This window comes from Pogona vitticeps, chromosome ZW-PAR (assembly GCF_051106095.1).
Source record: "Pogona vitticeps strain Pit_001003342236 chromosome ZW-PAR, PviZW2.1, whole genome shotgun sequence".
Classification (NCBI taxonomy): Eukaryota; Metazoa; Chordata; class Lepidosauria; order Squamata; family Agamidae; genus Pogona; species Pogona vitticeps.
In genome coordinates, this window is record NC_135800.1 from 5518991 (window position 1) to 5536988 (window position 17998).

The window sequence follows — 17998 nt, forward strand, 5'->3', positions numbered from 1 at the left end:
CTAACCACTGCCACCCCACCCGCGATGGGCGAAGAAAGGCTGTCAGCAGCCGAAGGAAGCCAGTCATTGTGATTTTCCCCCAGGGTGCCTGGATGGAGGAAAAACTAAGGATGTCCGGTCCTGAAATGTGTGCTTCCACCTCCAGGACCCCTCCCAGGGGTGGGTGGCCAGCCAGCGTTCCCCCCCCCTCTGGGAAGGCCTGCGTGGCTCCACGCCAGCCCTGCCTGCCTCAAGACACGGGGGGGGGATCTCCGGAGGCAACGTGGCCTGTTCTCTGCATAGCACCAGGCCACGTCCGAGTTGCACCCATCATCTGATTTATTTATCTGTTACATTTATATCCTGCCTTTCTTTTGACAGACTCAAGGCTCTCCCCCCCTTTTTTTTTCATCATCATAACAACTATCTCTGTGAGGTAGGACAGGCTGACCGAGTAAGACTGGCCCAACGTTCGCTATGGAGGTCTGGAGCCAAGTTGGAACATCATCTTCTAGGCCCAACCAGAGCTGAATTCCCCAAGCAGATTTTGGTGGAAGAAGAGGAGAAACATCTGTTACCAGGATCCCAACTCTGGTGTGGGGAGAGATTGTATTTGCCTTCAGTGTGGAAGGGATGGTCCCTCTCAAATTGGCCTTCTCAGCCACACTAGACGCTGTTCCAAGACCTCTGTTCAGAGCACGTTACCATCGTCTCTCAAGACTGAAGGATGCCTACAACGTGTATTAGTGGAGGGGGCAAAATATTCCCTACACTTAAAGCCCCCCCACACTTGTTCATTACTATGCAAGAGGTATGTGAATTAAAATCCTCACGTGCCATCTTTCTAACAATTCCAGGATATCACAACAATACACCCATAACAAGACACACTAATCACCCATCTCCTGAAAAGGACAAAAGCCTATCTCACAGCATAAATACTCCACTCCCAAGCAAACTACACCAGAGCACAGAGTGCTGTCCTCTGAAGATGCCGGCCACAGAGACTGGCGAAACGTTAGGAAGAACAACCTTCAGAACACGGCCAAAGAGCCCGAAAAACCCACAACAACTATTCCAGGATAATTGCCACAACACTAGAAGTGCCCCGTTGTTTTGAACCTGGCACCTTGCAAAATCTCAGCTGCTTCTCCAAGTTGACCCACGCACCGCCGGGCCAAGCTGGGGGTCACGGGTGGCCTCTGAATAGCCAGAGTTCTGGGTATCATCCCACAGATGGGGTTGGCGGAGGGCATCTCTTCAGCAGTGCCAGATATGGAAGGAAGCAAGGTCAGGCAGGGGGACTCAAAATAACGGTCCTTGTTCTGTCTGCCTGCCAGATCGCCCTGGTTTTATCAGCGCTCCTCCTTCGCCCCCTTTCCTCGGGTTTCTTTCGACACCAAGAGCTGAGCGGCCTCCTCTGGAGGGGTTTTCGCCCACCCCACCCCACCTGCCCCGTTCGTTTTTTTTTTTAAAAGACGCAGCTCCGTCCGTATTCGTTTTGCAAATACAAATTTGCAAATACTGTTCAGACTTTGGTTTCGCTTCGGTTCCAGTTACCTATCAAGATGGCTTTCGGGATGGTGGCCCTCTGTGATATGTAATTGTATATTTATTGTGTGGTTTTTTTTTCTTTGTGGTAGTAGGTTTATATTTTGTAATTTAATAATAATAATAAAAGATGGCTTTGGTCATTGCTCACGGAACACCGGCCAATGGGACGTTTCTCCTTCTCAATAAATGATAAAAAAAAGCTTATTGCTGATGAATCCATGGCATGCATAAATGTTGCAATGTTTTGGAGTTGCGTTGGGGGCTGTCTTCCCCGAAGCCTCTCCCCAAACGGTGGTAAAGCTGAAGGACGGCCAGCATTTCATCTCTCGTCTCCCAAAGTGTCTCGGGTTCGTTAAACCAGCTGCCTATTTCTTATCTTGGCCGTGGTGGAAACCTTTCCCAGTTGCCCCCCCCCCCCCAAAAGCACTGGAAATAATGCACGGATGATAAGGAGGAGGAGGTGGAAAGAACACAGTAAAAATCCTCTAGAACCCCCACCCCACCCCACCCAATGGCATTTAATGCGTGTGTTCTTTTCCACCCTTGTCCATTTACTCAGGGTGCAGGGTGTGTGTGTAGGATCACAGAACGGGCCCAACGAGTTCGGGAGGCTGGGGGTTTAAGGAAGAGGGTTATCCTTGATCTTGGCCTCTGGGCCTGTTTTCAAGAGCCCAGCTGAACAAGTATAAAGACCAAGGGCCTCCGGGCCAGGGCAGAATCATCTTTTCCTCTCCTCGCCAGAGTTGTTGCAACCGGGGAGGAAATTAGGAATGGAATACCACCTCCAGCCCCACCCCGGACCCCTTACCACCTCCGTAACACACAGTTTTTGGTGTCCACCCCCCTGTTGTCCCTAGGCTCGGGGTTGGGTACCCTCTGGTAGACTGCTCTTGCACCTGGAGGTTCCATCGTGATCAAGGGTTAGGAAGCCTAAGGCAGAACTCGTCACCTTTAATTTTGGGGGCTACAAGGAGCAGAGGCCGAAGGTCCGCAAAGGGCCCTGAAGGTGCCCCCTACTCAGGAGCAAGGAGAGGATGCTCTGCGGGGGAGGCGGCAGGAGGAGGAGAGGAGGAAGGGAGGGCTGGCTGCCCCCCCTCCCACCGCCTTCCTCTTCCTCCTCCTCCTCCTCCAGGGACCTTGGGCGACCTGGAGGCAGGCAGTGCCAGCGGGCATCGATGCCCAGCGCGGGCTTCCCAGCTGTGCCCGCGGATAAAGCTCGAAGGGAGCCAGCTTGGGCGAGGAGGAGGAGGAGGAGGAGGAAGAGGCGGCGGCCGGGGGCTGGGCTGGGCTGGACCGGGCCGGGCAGGAGGCGGGCCGGGCGCTGGAGCTCCGCCGCAGCCACCGCAGTCGTCCGGGAGGCGCTGGCGCGGCGGCTGGAGGAGGGAACGTGCGCGGGGCGCGGAGCCGGGCGGGCGGGCGGGCGGGCGGGGCGCGCTACCGACGCCGCTGCCTCTGCTTCTTCTGCCACCGCCTCCGCCTCTTCTTGCTCTCGCCGCCCGCTCCGGGGACCGCCGCCAGTGCAAGGCCCGCGGGCCGCCGTTGCAGCCCGGCCGGGCCGGAGGCCCCGCAGGCGAGGGCGAGACCCCCAAACCCGGGCCCGCGGGCCGCCCTCCCGGCAGCGGCAGCAGCAGCAGCGGCAGAGCTGCCTCCCCGCGCCCTTGCGCAGCCGCCGCCTTGGGTACCACTGGCCGCCCAGCATCCTTCCTTCCCGAGGCGGGAGCGCGCCTCCACCGCCGCCGCCGCGCCTGCAGCATCCCCGTCTTCCCCCCCCCACCCCAAGGGCGGAGAGAGCGCCCGGGGGAGGGTCGCCCTTGCCGGGGCCCCGCCTGAGGACCAAGAGGGGCCTCCGGGAGGGGGTGGCAGCGGCGGGACAGAGGAGCCCCCACCCCACCCCCGGCGGGCCAGGTGAGCGCGGCGCGGCCTTCCGATGGGGGGGGCGCGGGATGGGGAGGGCGCGTCCTCCGCGGATCCAGAATTGGGGAGGTGGGAAGGGGGGGCTCTGATTTTGGGCGGTGGGAGGGGGGCACCTGGGGCCCCACGAGCCCTCTCCTCCTGGGAGGCAGGGCTCGGTGGGGTGGGGGGGCACCGGGGAAGGCCGGAGGGCGCCCCCCCCCGTGGCCTTCTCCACCGGGAAGGTGGGGTGGGGGGTGCTGCTGCTGGAAAGCCAGCCTGCTGTGCATGATGGACTTGGGGGTGATGTGGGGAGGAGGGAGTCCTTGGCGCTGTCAGGGAGGGGGTCCCCAAGTGGCAGGAAAGGGGGTGCGGAAGGAGCCCTCGTCCCCCCCCCGGAGGCATCTGGCTTGTTACCCAGATGGGAGCAGGATGTCTGGAGGGCCGAACCCTCAGTGTTGGGGGGGGCAAAAGGGCTGCAAGAAAGGGGGGGCAACCTCGGAGGAGGTGCTTGGACCCCTCCCTTGCCAAGCAGGGCTCGGCAGTGGGGAGCTCCCCTCTCCAGAGGGGTGCCAAGGGGGTGGGGGGTGGGGAGGCATGGGGGGGGTCCTGCTTGGTCCGAAAGAAGGCCAAAGAGAAGCCGGCCGGGCGGCATCTGCTAACGGGGATCCCCGCACTCGGCTCTCTAATCCAGACGTTAAAAGCTCGCCGGCAAACAGGCGGCACCACACCTTGTGGCAGGGAGTTCCACAGGCAGGTTTGTGCTCTGGGGGGAAAGGGGGACATCTCGGATGGGATGGTAGCTTCGGGCCCAGAACAATCCTGAAGGGGGGGGGGTAGGCAGGTGAGGCTGCAAAAGGCAGGCAAGGCTTCAGCCCGCAAGCTTTGTGGCTAAACGAAGAGGTCAATCGGCCTCTCCCCTCCGGCCCTTTAGAGCGCCTGGAGGAAAATGGAGTCTCTGAACCACAACTCCCAGAATCCCCCGGCCATATAGCAACTCTTTCCTGTTTGGTCGCCTTCCTCTTCCTGCTGGTCTCAAGCCATGTGCCCTGATAAATAAGGATGCCCACGGGCAGAGGTGGGGACCCCACCTGAAACCCTCATCTAAACCCACCTGAGTGTTTGTGGCTCTGCCGAGTCTTGTCTGTCTCTCGCGCCTTTTACCAGGACATGTCAGAGAGAAGAGTCTAGTGACACCCTGAGGCTGACACACCAGCCCTGAAGGCAGAGCCAGTGCTAGATCCCTGGAGCTTCTCAGCCTCTCTGGGCTGAGAAATGGGATGTTCCCAGCTTTCGAGGAAACCCGGGATGTTTGAAGGCGCAAGCAGGGGGTCCCCGAAGAAGCTCCTGCTCTCATCCAACCCCATCAGCCTTCGGAGTGTCACAGGACGCTTTGGCTCTCTCTATATATATGTGTGTGTGTGTTCTTTTGTAGCACTTCCCCAGGCCTTCCGGGGAGAGGAAATGGCTGCTGTAGCAATTCGGGGCTGTGGGGAGGCAGAGCAAAAAAAAGGAGAAAGAGCAGGGAGCGCAGAAACGGAAACAACAACGCGGGTGTCGGTGGGGGCGGTGTGTGTATGTTTGCACTGCACCATCCTCGGGCTGCAGAAGAAACTCTGTCTCCCACATTTGCTCCCCCAGGCAAGAGGAAGGAGGCCTGTCCCAGGAAGTGAGGGCCCCCCAACCACCCCCAACTCCCTGGCCGAATTTGCACCCCAGGTCTGACGGCCGGCTTGCTTTGTCTTCCAGGTGGAACAGAGACCCTGGGGTGGCCCGCTCCCCCCCCCCGGAAGAGGACAGCGATCATCTTGAGGGAGGCTAGCCGGCCGGCCGGCCCCTGAGCACCCTGAGCAGGATGCGCTCCCCCTGCGGATTCTTTTCCTGGCGCCTGCCTTGAGAGACGGAGCGCAGTCACAGCTCAGGAATCTGCCAACGCATTCTTGAGCGGCACCGGGCTCTCTCTCTCCCTCCTCACACGTAAACAGGAATCCAGGCCCGGTGGGGGAGGAGAGCAAGGCGCCGCAGCAGAAGCTCGGATCACGGCCCGTTTTAGCCCGAGGAGGCAGCGTCGGCTCGTCTTACCTGCAAGTCAAGGTGGTTGCGGCGCGCGGAGAGGCCACCCCGGAGGGCGAATCCGGGCCTCTGCTTCCCCAAACTTTGCCCCCCCCCCCCCGTGCTGCTCACCCCGGAGATAAAGCTGCAGAAGAAATTGCGCTACAAGGTGCAGTGGGGTTTTTGGGGGGTGGGTGGGGTGGGGCGGGAGGGGACACCTTTAATTACAGAGCACAATCCTTAAAACTCCTTACCAACAGACCTGTTTCGCTAATGTGGGACTTACGAGCGTAGACGGCTCTCTCGAACTCTCCACCCGCCTCGTGCTGGAATTTCGGCAAACCGACGGGCCCAGCCGGTGGCACGGCCCTCTCGCCCCCCGCGCGCCGCCCCCCCCCTCCACGAAAGCCGCCATTTGGGCCACCTTTGTTTCCAGAATGCTCCCGGGCTCCCACGGCTTTCTCCAGCGGTGCCGGTTCACAGCCCGCGCGCGGTTTCAAAGCCCGCCCGGCGGCCGCCACCGCCGCCTAGCCCCATGCAGGAACCCCTCGGAGAATCCCGGGCCCCGGACAGTCATGTGAAAAAGCTCCTCATGTCCTGCCTGAAAGGGCAGCAGGTCATCATCAAAATGGAGGCCATGAAGATCATCCACCCGGAAAAGTTCTCGGAGCTGCAGGGCGGCCAGCCGCGCTACGTCTCGGCTCCCCGCCGCGACCCGCCCCTGGTGGCCAAGCGGGCCTGGCCCTCCGAATCGGAGATCATCGTCAACCAAGCCTGCGGGGACCTCCCTTCCCTGGAGGGCAACCCGGGCGCCCTTGGCTTGTCCCGCACGCCGCCCGTCCCCCGGCGCGAGCGGCTGTACCAGGGGCCGCGGAAAGGCAGCTCGGAGATCTGCTACCACCGCCAGCCGCCCCCCTCGGACGAGGTGATCGTCAACCAGTACGTCCTGCGCCCCCTCCACCCCCTGCGAGCCCCTGGAATGCCCCACCTGCGGGCACACGTACAACTTCACCAACAAGCGCCCCCGGATCCTCTCCTGCCTGCACTCGGTCTGCGAGGAGTGCTTGCAGATCCTCTACGAGTCCTGCCCGAAGTACAAGTTCATCTCTTGCCCCACCTGCAAGCGGGAGACGGTGCTCTTCACCGACTACGGGCTGGCCGCCCTGGCGGTGAACACCAGCATCCTGAACAGACTGCCGGCCGAGGCCCTCTCCGCCAACCCCGTGCAGTGGAGCAGCGAGGCCGACCGCAGCTGCTACCAGACCTTCCGCCAGTACTGCGGGGCAGCCTGCACGTGCCACGTCCGGAACCCGCTCTCTTCCTGCACCATCATGTAAGCTGCGTGTTCCCTGCCTGCCCGCCCTGCGCTCCCTCCCGGTTTCCGCCTGCATCCTTCCACCCTCCCAGGCAGCAGGACTGCACAAGGGAAACGAGCACATCCCCCCTCCGTCCGTGGAGACGCACCGCCGCAGAGGGACGCCCCCCCCGGGGAGCTCGCTCCCCCCTTTCCGGCCCAGGGAACTGCAGTGACACAAGCTGGGCCAGAAGCCCCTCCGCCATCAAGGGAGTGCGCACATCACGGCCGCGCACGCTTGAGGGGGAGCCCTTCCCCCCCCGTAGGATGTTCTCCGGGGTGAAACGGGATCGGGATGCGGGGATGTGGCTCTCTGACAGAAGCCGAGGACAACCGGCAGGAGGATTGGTGGAGATGGCCGAGAAAGCCATGCAGGGCCACTGCTGCGCCCTCCGGGTCATCACCCACCGGACAATCATGGACGACCCCCAGTTTCCTCCCCAAAAGACAGCTTCCCTTCCATTCACTCCGAAGGGTCATAGAAGAGCCTGTCGGGTCATTCTGGCTACCCTAAAACAGGGAGGGGGGCTGCTGGGGCCAAGAGGTGCCAGGAACCGTCGGAAGAGGGGGCCAGTTGCGGAGAGTCCCCGAAAGAGCGACGCCTGGCCGGGTGTCCAGTCGGAGGCCTCCTCGGCTTCCGATTTATTTGCCAACGCTTCCGTTCCTGTGGCCAAGGGCTCGGGTGCTGCCAGGCGGGAGCTGCCAAGCGGACGCCAGCCACCGACGGAGGGTTGCCCGTCCTTGGCTCCTTGAAGGAACCATCGGAAAAACAAAAAAACGGATTTTGGGGTTTTCTTTCTTTCTTTCTAACTCCTCGTTTCGGAGGATCTGTGTTCCAGAAATGCATTTTGTGGGGCCCGTGCCAGCCAATAAAAGGGATCGAGGTTGCCACGAGCCTTTTTGGGTTGCGTCTAGGGTGGGTGGGGGGGAAGAGGCCACGGGCCTGAGCCTTCTCCCTGCCAAAAAAAAAAAAGAGGTCGTGATCCGGAAGGCGGCGCTTTCGGCCTCCGGGACCCCCGAGCCTCGTTTCCGGGCGGGGGGAAAAGAGCTCTGTTCTGCTCTGCCTTTCCTCACTCACAAGGTTTCGGGAATGAACTGGGGGTGGGCTCCCCAAAATGAGGCTCCAGGGCCCCCCCAAGCACTACCTTTGCTCTAAGATCGCCGTGGGTCCAAGGAAACAAGCCCACAAATGGCTGGCAATCCATGATGGGTGTGTGTGTGGGGGTCCCATCGAGAGGGAGCGTCAATCAGAGCTCAACGCTTGCAAAAGTTTTTTTCTGCCGTGCGAGAGGAGGGGGGGAAAAAGCCATAATTAGCGCTCGGGACAGACGCTGAAAGCGGGGTGCGCATCGGCATCTCCCTGCTGGGGTTCAGCAGGGTCAGGTGCCCATGGGGCAGAGACAGGCATGGCCTTTCGGGGGGGAGTCCGGCCCTTCCCGGAGCTTCGGATGGGGCCACCTCTCCAATTGGAGCCAGGCCAAAAACATCCTCGCCCCATCTCTGCTCCGCCCCCCCCCGGAGACCCCCATCCGAGGCCCGGGGGGGGCGCGAGGGGGGAACGAAGGCAAAGGACCCCGCCAAGGGTCTTGAGCTGGGAAGAGGCTACAGGTTCACACCTCTGTGCCCCCCCTCCCGAATTTCTGCCAGTTGTGATGATGCTCTCTTGTTTTATATCCGGTCTTGTTAACCCGTCCACCTGAATCTCGCAAATAAAGGCGTACCCTGAAACCCACCCCACAAGAAGCAGCGCAGCGAGCCTTCTCCATCCAGAAACATTGGGGGGTGCGGGGGGGTGGGTGGGAGGGAGGGGAAGGGCTGATGCATGGGGTGGGGGCGGGCAGGGAGGAAGGCCAGGCTACACAGAGGGGGGATTAAAAGGGGGGCACGCTAGGCCCAAAGATCTGGGCACAGGCAGGGTTGGGGACCACGGCTCTCTGAGGCTGAAGCCTGCGTCTACACAACGTGGGCTTAAACCGGTTTTGTTCTCCTGCCCCAAGGCTTGGAGATGGCGGTGCTGGTTCGGAAACCTCCCTTTCTGGACACTTTCCCCCCCCCCCCCCCGGGGTTTGCCAAACATCCCTTCCTGATCCTGGAACAGAGAAGGTGGGGGGGTGGGCAAGGGGGGAAGAGGATCCAGACCCCCTGGTCTCGCCTGGCCTGGCAAAAGCTGGCCCACCGTGGCCACCCTGGAGAGGGCCGTGGGGGGGGGGTTCGGCTTTGTTTTCCTCTGCCTCTCCCATCCCGACGATGCCGCTCGTGGCCCCCAAAAAAGGCGGAAGCGTGCTTGGCGGCGACGCCAAGATCTTAAAAGCAACACAGCTTTTCCAAGGAGAACCGAAGCACAAGAATAGATGTGCATTTCTGGCAGGGAGAGAGAAAGAGAGCCGGAGAGCAGCCGAGGCAAAGGCTGCAGGCACACCGAGTGAAATCAAGCTGGTCCACGGGAGACCGGTGCCGAGGGGGGAGCGCCCGGCCTACTTCTCTCCCCCCCCTCCCTCCCTCCTCTCCAGGGATTTTGCTGGTGCTTGGCCATTTGCAAACTTTGCTTCCCAACGACGTTTTCCCCCCTCCCTCTCCGGAACTGGCAGTGCTGGAGATTTTGCTGAACTAGATTCTGCGCCAGGCATCGTGCTCAAAGACAGGGAGATCCGGAGGGGGGGGGAACATCGTTTCGGCCGAGGCCAGCTTGTTCAAGGCCACAAGGCGCCAACCGTCAAACTCAAGAGCCGGCAGAGGGAGACCAGGCAGGTTCCTTGGGAGTCAGTGGGACTGGATGTGGGCACCCAAGCGCCAACGTCCAGGGGCCGGCCACCCCAGGGGGCACTAGCTGCGATCTAGCTCCTTGGAGTACTTGAGATCTGGGGAGCCTGGACGACTCCGATTCCCATCGCCCCCCAGCCAGCATCTGGTACCCTTCCCTCTTCACCTGTCCGGAAAGAAAGGAAAGGGCCGTGGGGCTTTGGCGGGTGGGGGACAGGTCTGCTGGCAGTTCTGAGCCTCGGCCTTTGCTTCTGGACATCCAGCCATGGAGGGGGGGGTGTCTCCAGCCTGGCCCGTTCCGTTTTTTTTCCAGCTCTTCTTGTGTTGGCTTCCTGGACCTACAGAGCCCAGTCGGGCGTTGCTGTGCCCATTTAATGCGAGCACGGAGCCTCTCATGGATTCAGCGTGGCTTGAACCCGCCATCCATGTCTCCCCCAGCCAAGCTTGTAAGGGAAGCCAACGGCTGTATCTCTCCATTGCAGAGACGGGTCAGCCAAGGGGGTGGCGAAAGGTCAGCTGGATGGCCAGAGGGCTCGGGGGGGCAGCTGGGCAGTGCTTTCTCCATGGGAGAGCCTCTGTTCCCTTCTCGGCTCCAACAGGCCTCCCTGCTCCCTTCGGGCCCTTCATCTGTCTTGCTTCAGGGTCCCATGTCAGGGGAGAGAAGAGTCCTGTGGGACCCAGAAGCTTGCACAGCAGCCCCAGGTGGGTTCTGTGGGAGACCCTGCTTCCTTTTCCTCAGGGCAGAGAAAGCCACAGCCGCGGACCTGCAGCTGGGAAGGAAAAGGCACAGGAGCTGAGGAGTGAGAGCAAGGGAGGGAGGGAGCAAAGGGAGCCGGGGGGGGGGAGATGGGGAAAAAAAGGACAGTTCCCTGATCTGTGGGGTGGAAGGAGAGAGACAGGCATCTGTGTTTCTTTCTCTGGATAGAACTCGGCAATCCTTTCTGGCCGGACCGATACTCTTGACCAGGCCACAGACGGCTTAGGACTCCGAGGCTCACTTCCTTCATGCTTCCCTTTCTATATCCCTCACCACCGATGGGCCCTCATTTTCTCTTTGGGGGCTCAAACACGGGGAGCCGGGGCTGGCTGGTGTGCAGTCCAGCAGACCTCTGCCAACAGACCGACCGCATGGCGCGCGGCCGCACGGCGGGCAACCCCTGTAAGAGTTATGGTCCCTCTGTGGGAATATTGGCTTCCTTATTCAGCCATGCGCTTGCCTTGTCCAGGGTCATTTTTTGGGGGGTGGAAAAGGCGGCATGAGAAATGCCATGGAGCAGGTGCCCATTGGGTGTGACGTGGGCACCGTGGTGGTTCAAAGGATGATGAACGGGGGGGGGCAGGCCTTTTATGGTCTTGCCACCAGAAAGAGAAGATGGAGCGGACAGCGGCTGGGCCTCCACCCACCTCTCCGTCTCCGTCATCCTGTCTGGTTCCCGTGACACGACGGAAAGAGGAAATTGGGTTTTTTATCTCTCTCTCTGATGAAGGTTTTAGTCGGCGAGCAGCGGTGAGGTGAGATGTTCGTGGAAAGAGTGGGCGAGGCTGACAGAAGAACTCAGTCTGAGCAGTTCCTGTAAAAGAGGACCGTCAGCTCCAGAAACACCGGGGTCAAATGGGGGGGGGCTCTTTCTAGCATCAGAGCCCTGGGGTGGTGGTGGGGGGAGGGAGGACATACAACGAGGCGGATTGGTGGGGCCGGAAAACGGGAAGTACTTCTGCACCGCACAGAGAAGTAACTCGTGGAACTCACTGCCTCATGACAGACTGGCCTCATTCTGAATCAGCCTGTGACGGAGCGCCAGAACTTATGGAGAGAATGATCATCTTCTTTACTCCTTGCAGCTTTGTCTGCAGAGGTCATGAACTCAGGACTCGGCGAATTTTACTGCCTTCTTAGGACAGGAGGAGGAGGAAATGCTGGAGAGGACCCCCCCCCCCACGATCATCTGCAAGACAGCCCCTGATTCCTTCCCTCCTAAAACAGCCTATTAGAATTATTGGGTAGGATGCACTCTGCACACGATCAGAGGTAGAAGCAGTAGGGTTTGATTAAAGTTTGGAAATTGTAGCCTCTGGCCCCGATTATATCAATTTATAAATTGAGCAGCAGCAATAAGTGGGAGTCACGGCAACAACACCCTCTGCTGGCGAGCTCTGCGAGGATTATTTATTTATTTGATATGCCACCCCATCAGTGCCAGCACTGGGGTGGTCCGCAGGTAACGCTTAAATCCCCACGAGGCACTACACAACAGCGTGCATTCGAACAGCATGGCCAACACACCAGCTAACATTTGTACAAGACCATTAAAAAAAATAATACAGCATCCTGGAGATTCAATGGTAGAAGGTGGCGTGGAATAATTCTGGTATTTACCCATTTCCTAAACATAGGGAGGGAAGGAACCTGCCACATCCCGGCTGGCAATGTGTCCTAGAGGCTGGGAGAGGGAGAAGGGGGTCACCGCCGAAAAGGCCCGACTCCTGGTTATGTTGTCTTTTATCAACGTCTTTTGCCCACCGCTTTCAACGTGGATTGAGAGCGCTGGGCGAAATGGATTGAGAGCGCTGGGCGAAACGGGGAGCTGATTTCTCAGAGGCTGGTTCTCCAAACCCCAATTCTCTGTTTGATTTCTCCCCGCAGCTTCTGTAGATGGTAAAGAGCACAGGGGAGATGATCAGCCCCAGGGGGACCCCCCCAACCCCCCCCCATAGCAGAAGTCCCAAGGGGTAGAGAGATGGGCATCGCCAACAGTCATGATGAAAGGAGCGGAACCATCAAGGAACACCTACATATCTGCCCTCTTTTCTGAAACATCTTTTTATTGTGGGTTTTTTTTTCTCTCCTAAAATCTCAAGGCTCAGGGACTCATCCCCTTTCTCTTTCTTGGGGGGGGGGTTTGCCACTGGCCTCTTAGGGCCCCCCTGCTCGAGAGAGGCCCATCCTTTGAGCGCCAACGGGCTGGGCTGCCAGGAAGATGGAAGGCAGGCTGCAGGGAGGGTGAGGAAAGAGACCCATGTGTCCCCGGGGAGAGGGAGGCATATTTTGGGGGGGGGGGGTTGGCACCTAGCAGAAAAACCATTCTGTTGGTTGGCTTCCTCGCAGGGTGTGCCACAGGGCACTCTTGCCAGCCCGGGCCTGCTCTGCTCCTGTTCCGCCCCTGCAGTGAGCCAGCCATTGCCCTATCTCTCCCTGACGTGTGTGTCCCCCCCCCTCCGTTTGCCAGGCTGGTACTGCAGATCTCCCACTGTTGCCAAGCAACAGGGAGGGAGGGGGGACGAGCTCCTCCGCCAACCTCATCTCCTCCCCCCCCCCACCTTCCCTGCCCAGGGTTTTGGAACGCTTCGCGCACACGTGTCTACCCACGTGGGCCGTGCCAGGCCTGCCCCCCTCCCTCGGGTGCCAGCTCTGGAGAAGAGGGCACCCTTTCTCTCTCCTTCTCCTCCCCCTTCCCCCTGGTAGGCAGGCGGCCCAGGCAGCTGGCAGAAAACATGCTGGGATGCAGAACATCTCCGGTCCCCAAAAGTCCTTTGCCATATATAGAACTCACTCTTCCTCCCGGTGCTCAAGGGCCTGGCAGCCTGCAAGCTGGCACACTTCACTCCCCCGTGCGCAAGGGGTGTGTGTGCGATGCTGGGAAGGATGCTCATGGAAGCGAGGGGGGGGCTCTCGGAAGGCCAGCTGTGCGGCTCCCAAAGTGGCCAAGGAGGTGCCAAGAGGACCCCCCCCTCAGAAGGACAGCGACCTGGCACAGTAGCCCCCCTGCAGGGTATTTTGAATGCTCGCTCCCCTCCATGCCCCCCCCCTTTCTAAATAGAAAATCTTGTTTGCCTCTAATCAGGGGAAATGCAAGTGCCTGGTTTTCGAAATTATTAATTCTACAGGAGGAACCGGCAAAAGGGCCTTCAAGCTTGGAACAGCTGCCAAAAAAGGGGGGGTGCTCAGGGTCAGGAGAGGGCGCACGGCGAGGACGGAAAACACCAGTGGCTACTATCGGGGACAAAAGGCCCAGATGGGTTACAAAAAAAGCATCGCCTGTTTCGTGAAGACACGGAGGTCTCCAAGGAGCTGCCACGGCTAAATAGAGCCTCCACAAACAGGGGCAGTCTACCCAAAAGCACCAGATATTGGGAAGGGCGTTGCCTTCCGGCCAAGCGACGATGAGAGCGCCGGCTGGAGGCCCGTCGCAAGCAAAACAAAGGGACGCGATGATGAAATTCTTGGCAGGGGAAAGCAGGGTTGCAAAACAAATATTTAGGACAGGGTGCCAATCTGCCAGCTCAGAAAGAGCCGGGACGGGAAGGGCAGAGCGCCCCATGGGGGGCAAAAAAAGGGGAGCAGACCTCTGTTCCTTCTCTGGGGGGGGGCGAGGACCACGGCTGGACCTCCTCCCACCCATGGGGCTTTGGTCGTGGCGAGACTTTATGGGCATCGTGACCGAAGAAGGAAGAGTTTGGAGAAAAGGCGAGAAGCGAGCAGGGACCTCCAACCCACCCGCACCCACTGCCTCTCTCGCCGGATGTTCGGCACACTGGGCCAATTAATCCCACAAAGAGGGCTTTGCGCTCCCGCCACACGCCTGCCCACGGCCGAACCACCGGAATCTGCAAGCTCAGCTTGGGGGGGGGGGGTGGACAGTCCTGCCGACGTTGGTGCTTGGACGCAACCGGAACAGGCTGTGCAGCCTCTCATTGGGGGGAAATGCAGCCCACTCACTTACCCCCCCATTTCTTTGCTCGGTGCAACCTGCCAGTCGAGAGACACCCCAGCCCTAACCCTTTACCTGGGGGTGGGGGGCTCAAAAGGGAGGGGGGTGGACCTTGGCCCCCTCTCTTTGGCTGCCCCAGGAGAAAGGAACCAGGTTTTGGGGATCTTGGCCCGGGCGACAAGCGTGACTTGCTCTTAGCAGAGAAGGAACTCAAACCCTCCGTGCATAGATTAGCTTCACGTGGCAGGAGATGTTCACACACACACACACAACAGGGCACCCACTGAACACAGCAAACATTTAAAAGGACACGTTTGCCCTTGTCGTGCCCGGCTAGCGGGCCACGTTGGGGCACTGGTTGAAACAGGGTGTTGGGGAAATTCCACTCGGCCCCAGAACCAGGCGCGCCAGCCTCCCATTCGGTGTGGAGGTGGTGGTGATGGTGGAGGGGGGGGGTGTCAGTCCAGATGCCTCCCTCTCCCCCCCCAACCCCGAGACTCCTGCTTCCTCTTTCCAGTGCCAGCTGCTCCGTCCTCTTCCGCCAGGCAGCCAGAGGGCGTCCGGGCCCTGCTGCTGAGTCACGCAGAGGCTCCTCCACGGGAAGAAACCTGGCGGGCCTTCTGCGCCGCCTCGCTCGCTCGCTCGGTTCCATGCCCGCCTGGCACGTAGGCCAGCTCCTGGGGCTCTCCCGGCGGGGGGGGGGGGGATACGCAGCACAGAGTTTTCCCCTTCGGGATGACAGTTCCCATACGCCACTCGGGCAGCATCGCTGCAGCCCAAACCAAATAAAAAGCCAATGGTTTCCAAGTGTCTTCCGGACCCTCTGATTTTCTGGACGTGGTGCAGAATAGAAGGCACTGGGGGAGTGGCAGGAGGCCTAATGCCAGGTGGGCTTCAGATCCTTCCCTGACCCGCTTCCAAAGCCATGCCTAGCCAAACAGGCCCTCTGAACATGGGCAGAGGAATTTCTCCTCCTTACAGCCAAGAGACCGGGAAAAGAGCAGGCAGATCTCTGCAGGAGGGGAGCAGGAGGGATGATGTTGGCTTGTCCTGGAAACCCAGTCCCAGCATCGAAGGGGCAGCGGTGGGGGGGGGAGGAGGCAGTTTGGGTGGGATATGGGTGGCATATGGGACTTGTTTTCCCCCTCTTGCCTCCCTGAGCCCCATCTGGGAAAGATGAGCCACACCCAGGCGTTTGGGTCTCGTGACACCCTTTGCAAAATCACCTTGGCAATCACAAGACATCTTATCAAACAGGGATGAAACGCCCAGCCACCAAACGCTTGGGCCAAAAACGATGATTTCCTCCTTCCCCCTTCCGCAGCGCCACAGAAGGTGGCCTGAGAGAGAGAGAGAGAAGGCATGTTTTCTTTAGAAGAGGCCGGAGGAGCAGCAGTCGTCTGCTGGGGTGCTGCCCTGGGCACCCCAATCTCCCCCAAGACTCAGTCCGGGGTGGATTTCTACCCCTCTCAAACCTGGCTCAGTCCAGGAAGAACGTTGAGGTGAAAAAATGGGCAAACCCCTCCAACCCCTTCCCTTGGCTGGAAGTGGGAGATCCAAGCTGGCAGGCAGAAGGGTCCGGCTTCAGTCCCAGCAGGCAGCGCATCTCCGTATGAGAGTCTTGCCTGGCCCCTAGGAGAGGTCGGCGGTCCAGCCGCTGGTCAGGGCTGGCCACAGGGCTGGCCTCCTGGGTCAGGGGGCACCCAGGCTCTGTGGCTGGAGGAGCCCACTGGCCTCTTGGACAAAGCTGGCCAGGACACGCTACCTGTCCAGGATGAGAAACAGCATCAGGAGGAGGACGATGGGCAGGAAGACCAGCAAGAGGCTGAGGAGCTCGGCCGCCAGGAGGCCCAGCAGGGCCAAGCGGTAGCCCCCCCTGCAGCGGCCCTCCAGCCGGGCCAGGCCACGGATCAGGCGGGGCGGGTAGCGCAGGCAGGGCAGGAAGCCCACCATGCGGGTGGTGTGGAAGCGGACCTGGAAGTGGTGCTCCACGCCCCCCCAGAAGCCCGGGCGGCGGGCCGGGAGCGGGCTGAAGGAGGCCAGGGGCCGCCCGGCCGAGGCCGGGTCCGGCGCGGTGCTCAGCAGCATCAGCTCCTCCTGGTGGCGGCAGATCTCCCACTCCATCATGGGGGTCTTCTGGCGGCAGATGGGGCAGCGGACCCGGCCGATGTCGGCTTCGCTGGCGGCCTCCATGATGGCGCGCAGGCACTGGGCGCAGAGCGCGTGGCTGCAGTTCAGCAGGGCAAGCGGGTGGCGCCCCTGGTCGTACCGCTCGGTACAGATCGGGCACTCCGCGTCGTCCTCGCCCCCGTCGTCCTCCGCCTGGAGGCAGCAGGATGTCACAGTGACCTCCGGCTTCTCGCTGCCCGGGGCCCGATCCTCTTCATCCTCCCTCTCCTCCTCCTCCTCCTGCAGCAAGCAAACATAGTCCCTCTGCCCCTCGTCCTTCTCCACTGGAAGCTCTCGTCCCGCTTCTGTCCCCCAGACCCCTTCACGCTGACCGGTGGGCATGAGCCCCTCCACGCCCTCTTTGCAGCCTTCGGGAAGAAGGCGCTCTGCTTCAACGCTGGAGGCGTCGGGACCCCAACCGGCCTCCCCCGTGTCCTCTTCCTCCCCCTGCGCGGCACAACCCCACTCGGGGTCCTTGGCCGTGCTCGCTGGGGGTCCAGGTCCATCTTCCGCCCAGACATCTCCTCGGTGCGGGAGGGACAAGGCCGGGACGGTCCCTGCTCGATCCACCCCCTCGGCACCGCTGTCTGTCTTTTCCGCAACCTCCAGCGATGGAGCTTCGCCGTCGGAGGGCTCCGCCGTCAGCCCCGCGTCCTGCCCGGAGGGGCTAGAAGGGAAGGCATCTCCAAAATTTCCCACAGCTGTCTTCTCTGGCCGAGGGCCAGGGGCTGCCATGAGGGGCACTTCTGGAACTCTAAAGAGGGCTGCCCGACCTCAAGGCAACAGTGGGCACTTCTCCAGGCCTCTGGTCTCTTTGGCTGCTGCTCACGGCCAGGGAAGCGCACGTCACACGACAACGCAGCCCCATCTTGCCCGGTTTAGGAATCCAGCCAACAACAGCTGGTGTGTGGAAACGTGGCTCCGAGGGCCGCCCGCCCGCCCACGGCCTCTGCGCGCTCACCCTGGCGTTCCAAGCTTGTTCTTGGGGTGCCGGCGGTGCCAGGCGGTGCTCCGGAGTGGCTGCCCCTTTCTCCTCCACGCTGTCGGTTCTCCAGCTGTCTCTCTCCTCTGCTCCCAGTCCAGGCCGGGCAAGCCACCAAATACGAAGGCCGGTGAGGAGGAGGAAAACTCCACCTGCCCGTCGGGGTTGGCCTGTCAACAAGGAAGCCTCATGGCGAATCAAAAGAGGTGCTTGGCTGGGGCCAGGGCAGCTGCCAATCAGGGGGCAGGGGTGGGGCTGGCTCGGCAGGTAAGGCCTCCCAGGTGGGCCTCCCCCTCCTGACTCCCCGCAGGTCAACCCGTTTTGCAAAAGAGCCTTTGCGCCAGGCGGCGCCGCCTCCTGCCTCCACACGCCCATCGCTGCCATTAAAAAAAAGAAGAAAATGACACAGAGGCCCCCCAAGTCAGGTACGATCAGGTTTTAAAGCCCATCGTGAAGGAGAAACTGCCTGTTGAACTCCAGGCGGAGGACGATGGGGGCGTGGAAGTATTTCAACCTCACCCTGTTGCAACCGGGAGCGAATGACACATT

General features: G+C 60.7%; 2 protein-coding genes across 2 annotated transcripts; one reads left to right on the forward strand and one right to left on the reverse strand.

The window, feature by feature from the left end:
• Positions 1–2954: 2954 nt before the first annotated feature.
• RNF208 (ring finger protein 208) lies at positions 2955–8572 on the forward strand. The gene is given in 3 exon segments (XM_072984607.2): positions 2955–3438; positions 5173–6429; positions 6431–8572. Coding segments are annotated over 2 exon segments (801 nt in total). The 5' UTR covers positions 2955–3438; positions 5173–6010; the 3' UTR covers positions 6813–8572.
• A 3159-nt stretch (positions 8573–11731) lies between these two features.
• LOC140702980 (ring finger protein-like) lies at positions 11732–17880 on the reverse strand. Its single transcript, XM_072985088.2, has 2 exons — positions 16273–17880; positions 11732–16063 (listed from the first exon to the last, which is right to left on the reverse strand). The coding sequence occupies exons 1-2, from the start codon at positions 17200–17202 to the stop codon at positions 15779–15781; spliced, it is 1215 nt and encodes a 404-aa protein (XP_072841189.2). The 5' UTR covers positions 17203–17880; the 3' UTR covers positions 11732–15778.
• Positions 17881–17998: the final 118 nt, after the last annotated feature.

Excerpts from the sequence above, each read along its gene's own strand:
- LOC140702980 (XM_072985088.2), bottom strand. The coding sequence starts at position 17,202 with ATGGCAGCCCCTGGCCCTCGGCCAGAGAAGACAGCTGTGGGAAATTTT. Across the intron at positions 16,064-16,272 it reads GCGTGGAGCACCACTTCCAG|GTAGCGTGTCCTGGCCAGCT; the intron begins GTCCGCTTCCAC and ends CATCCTGGACAG.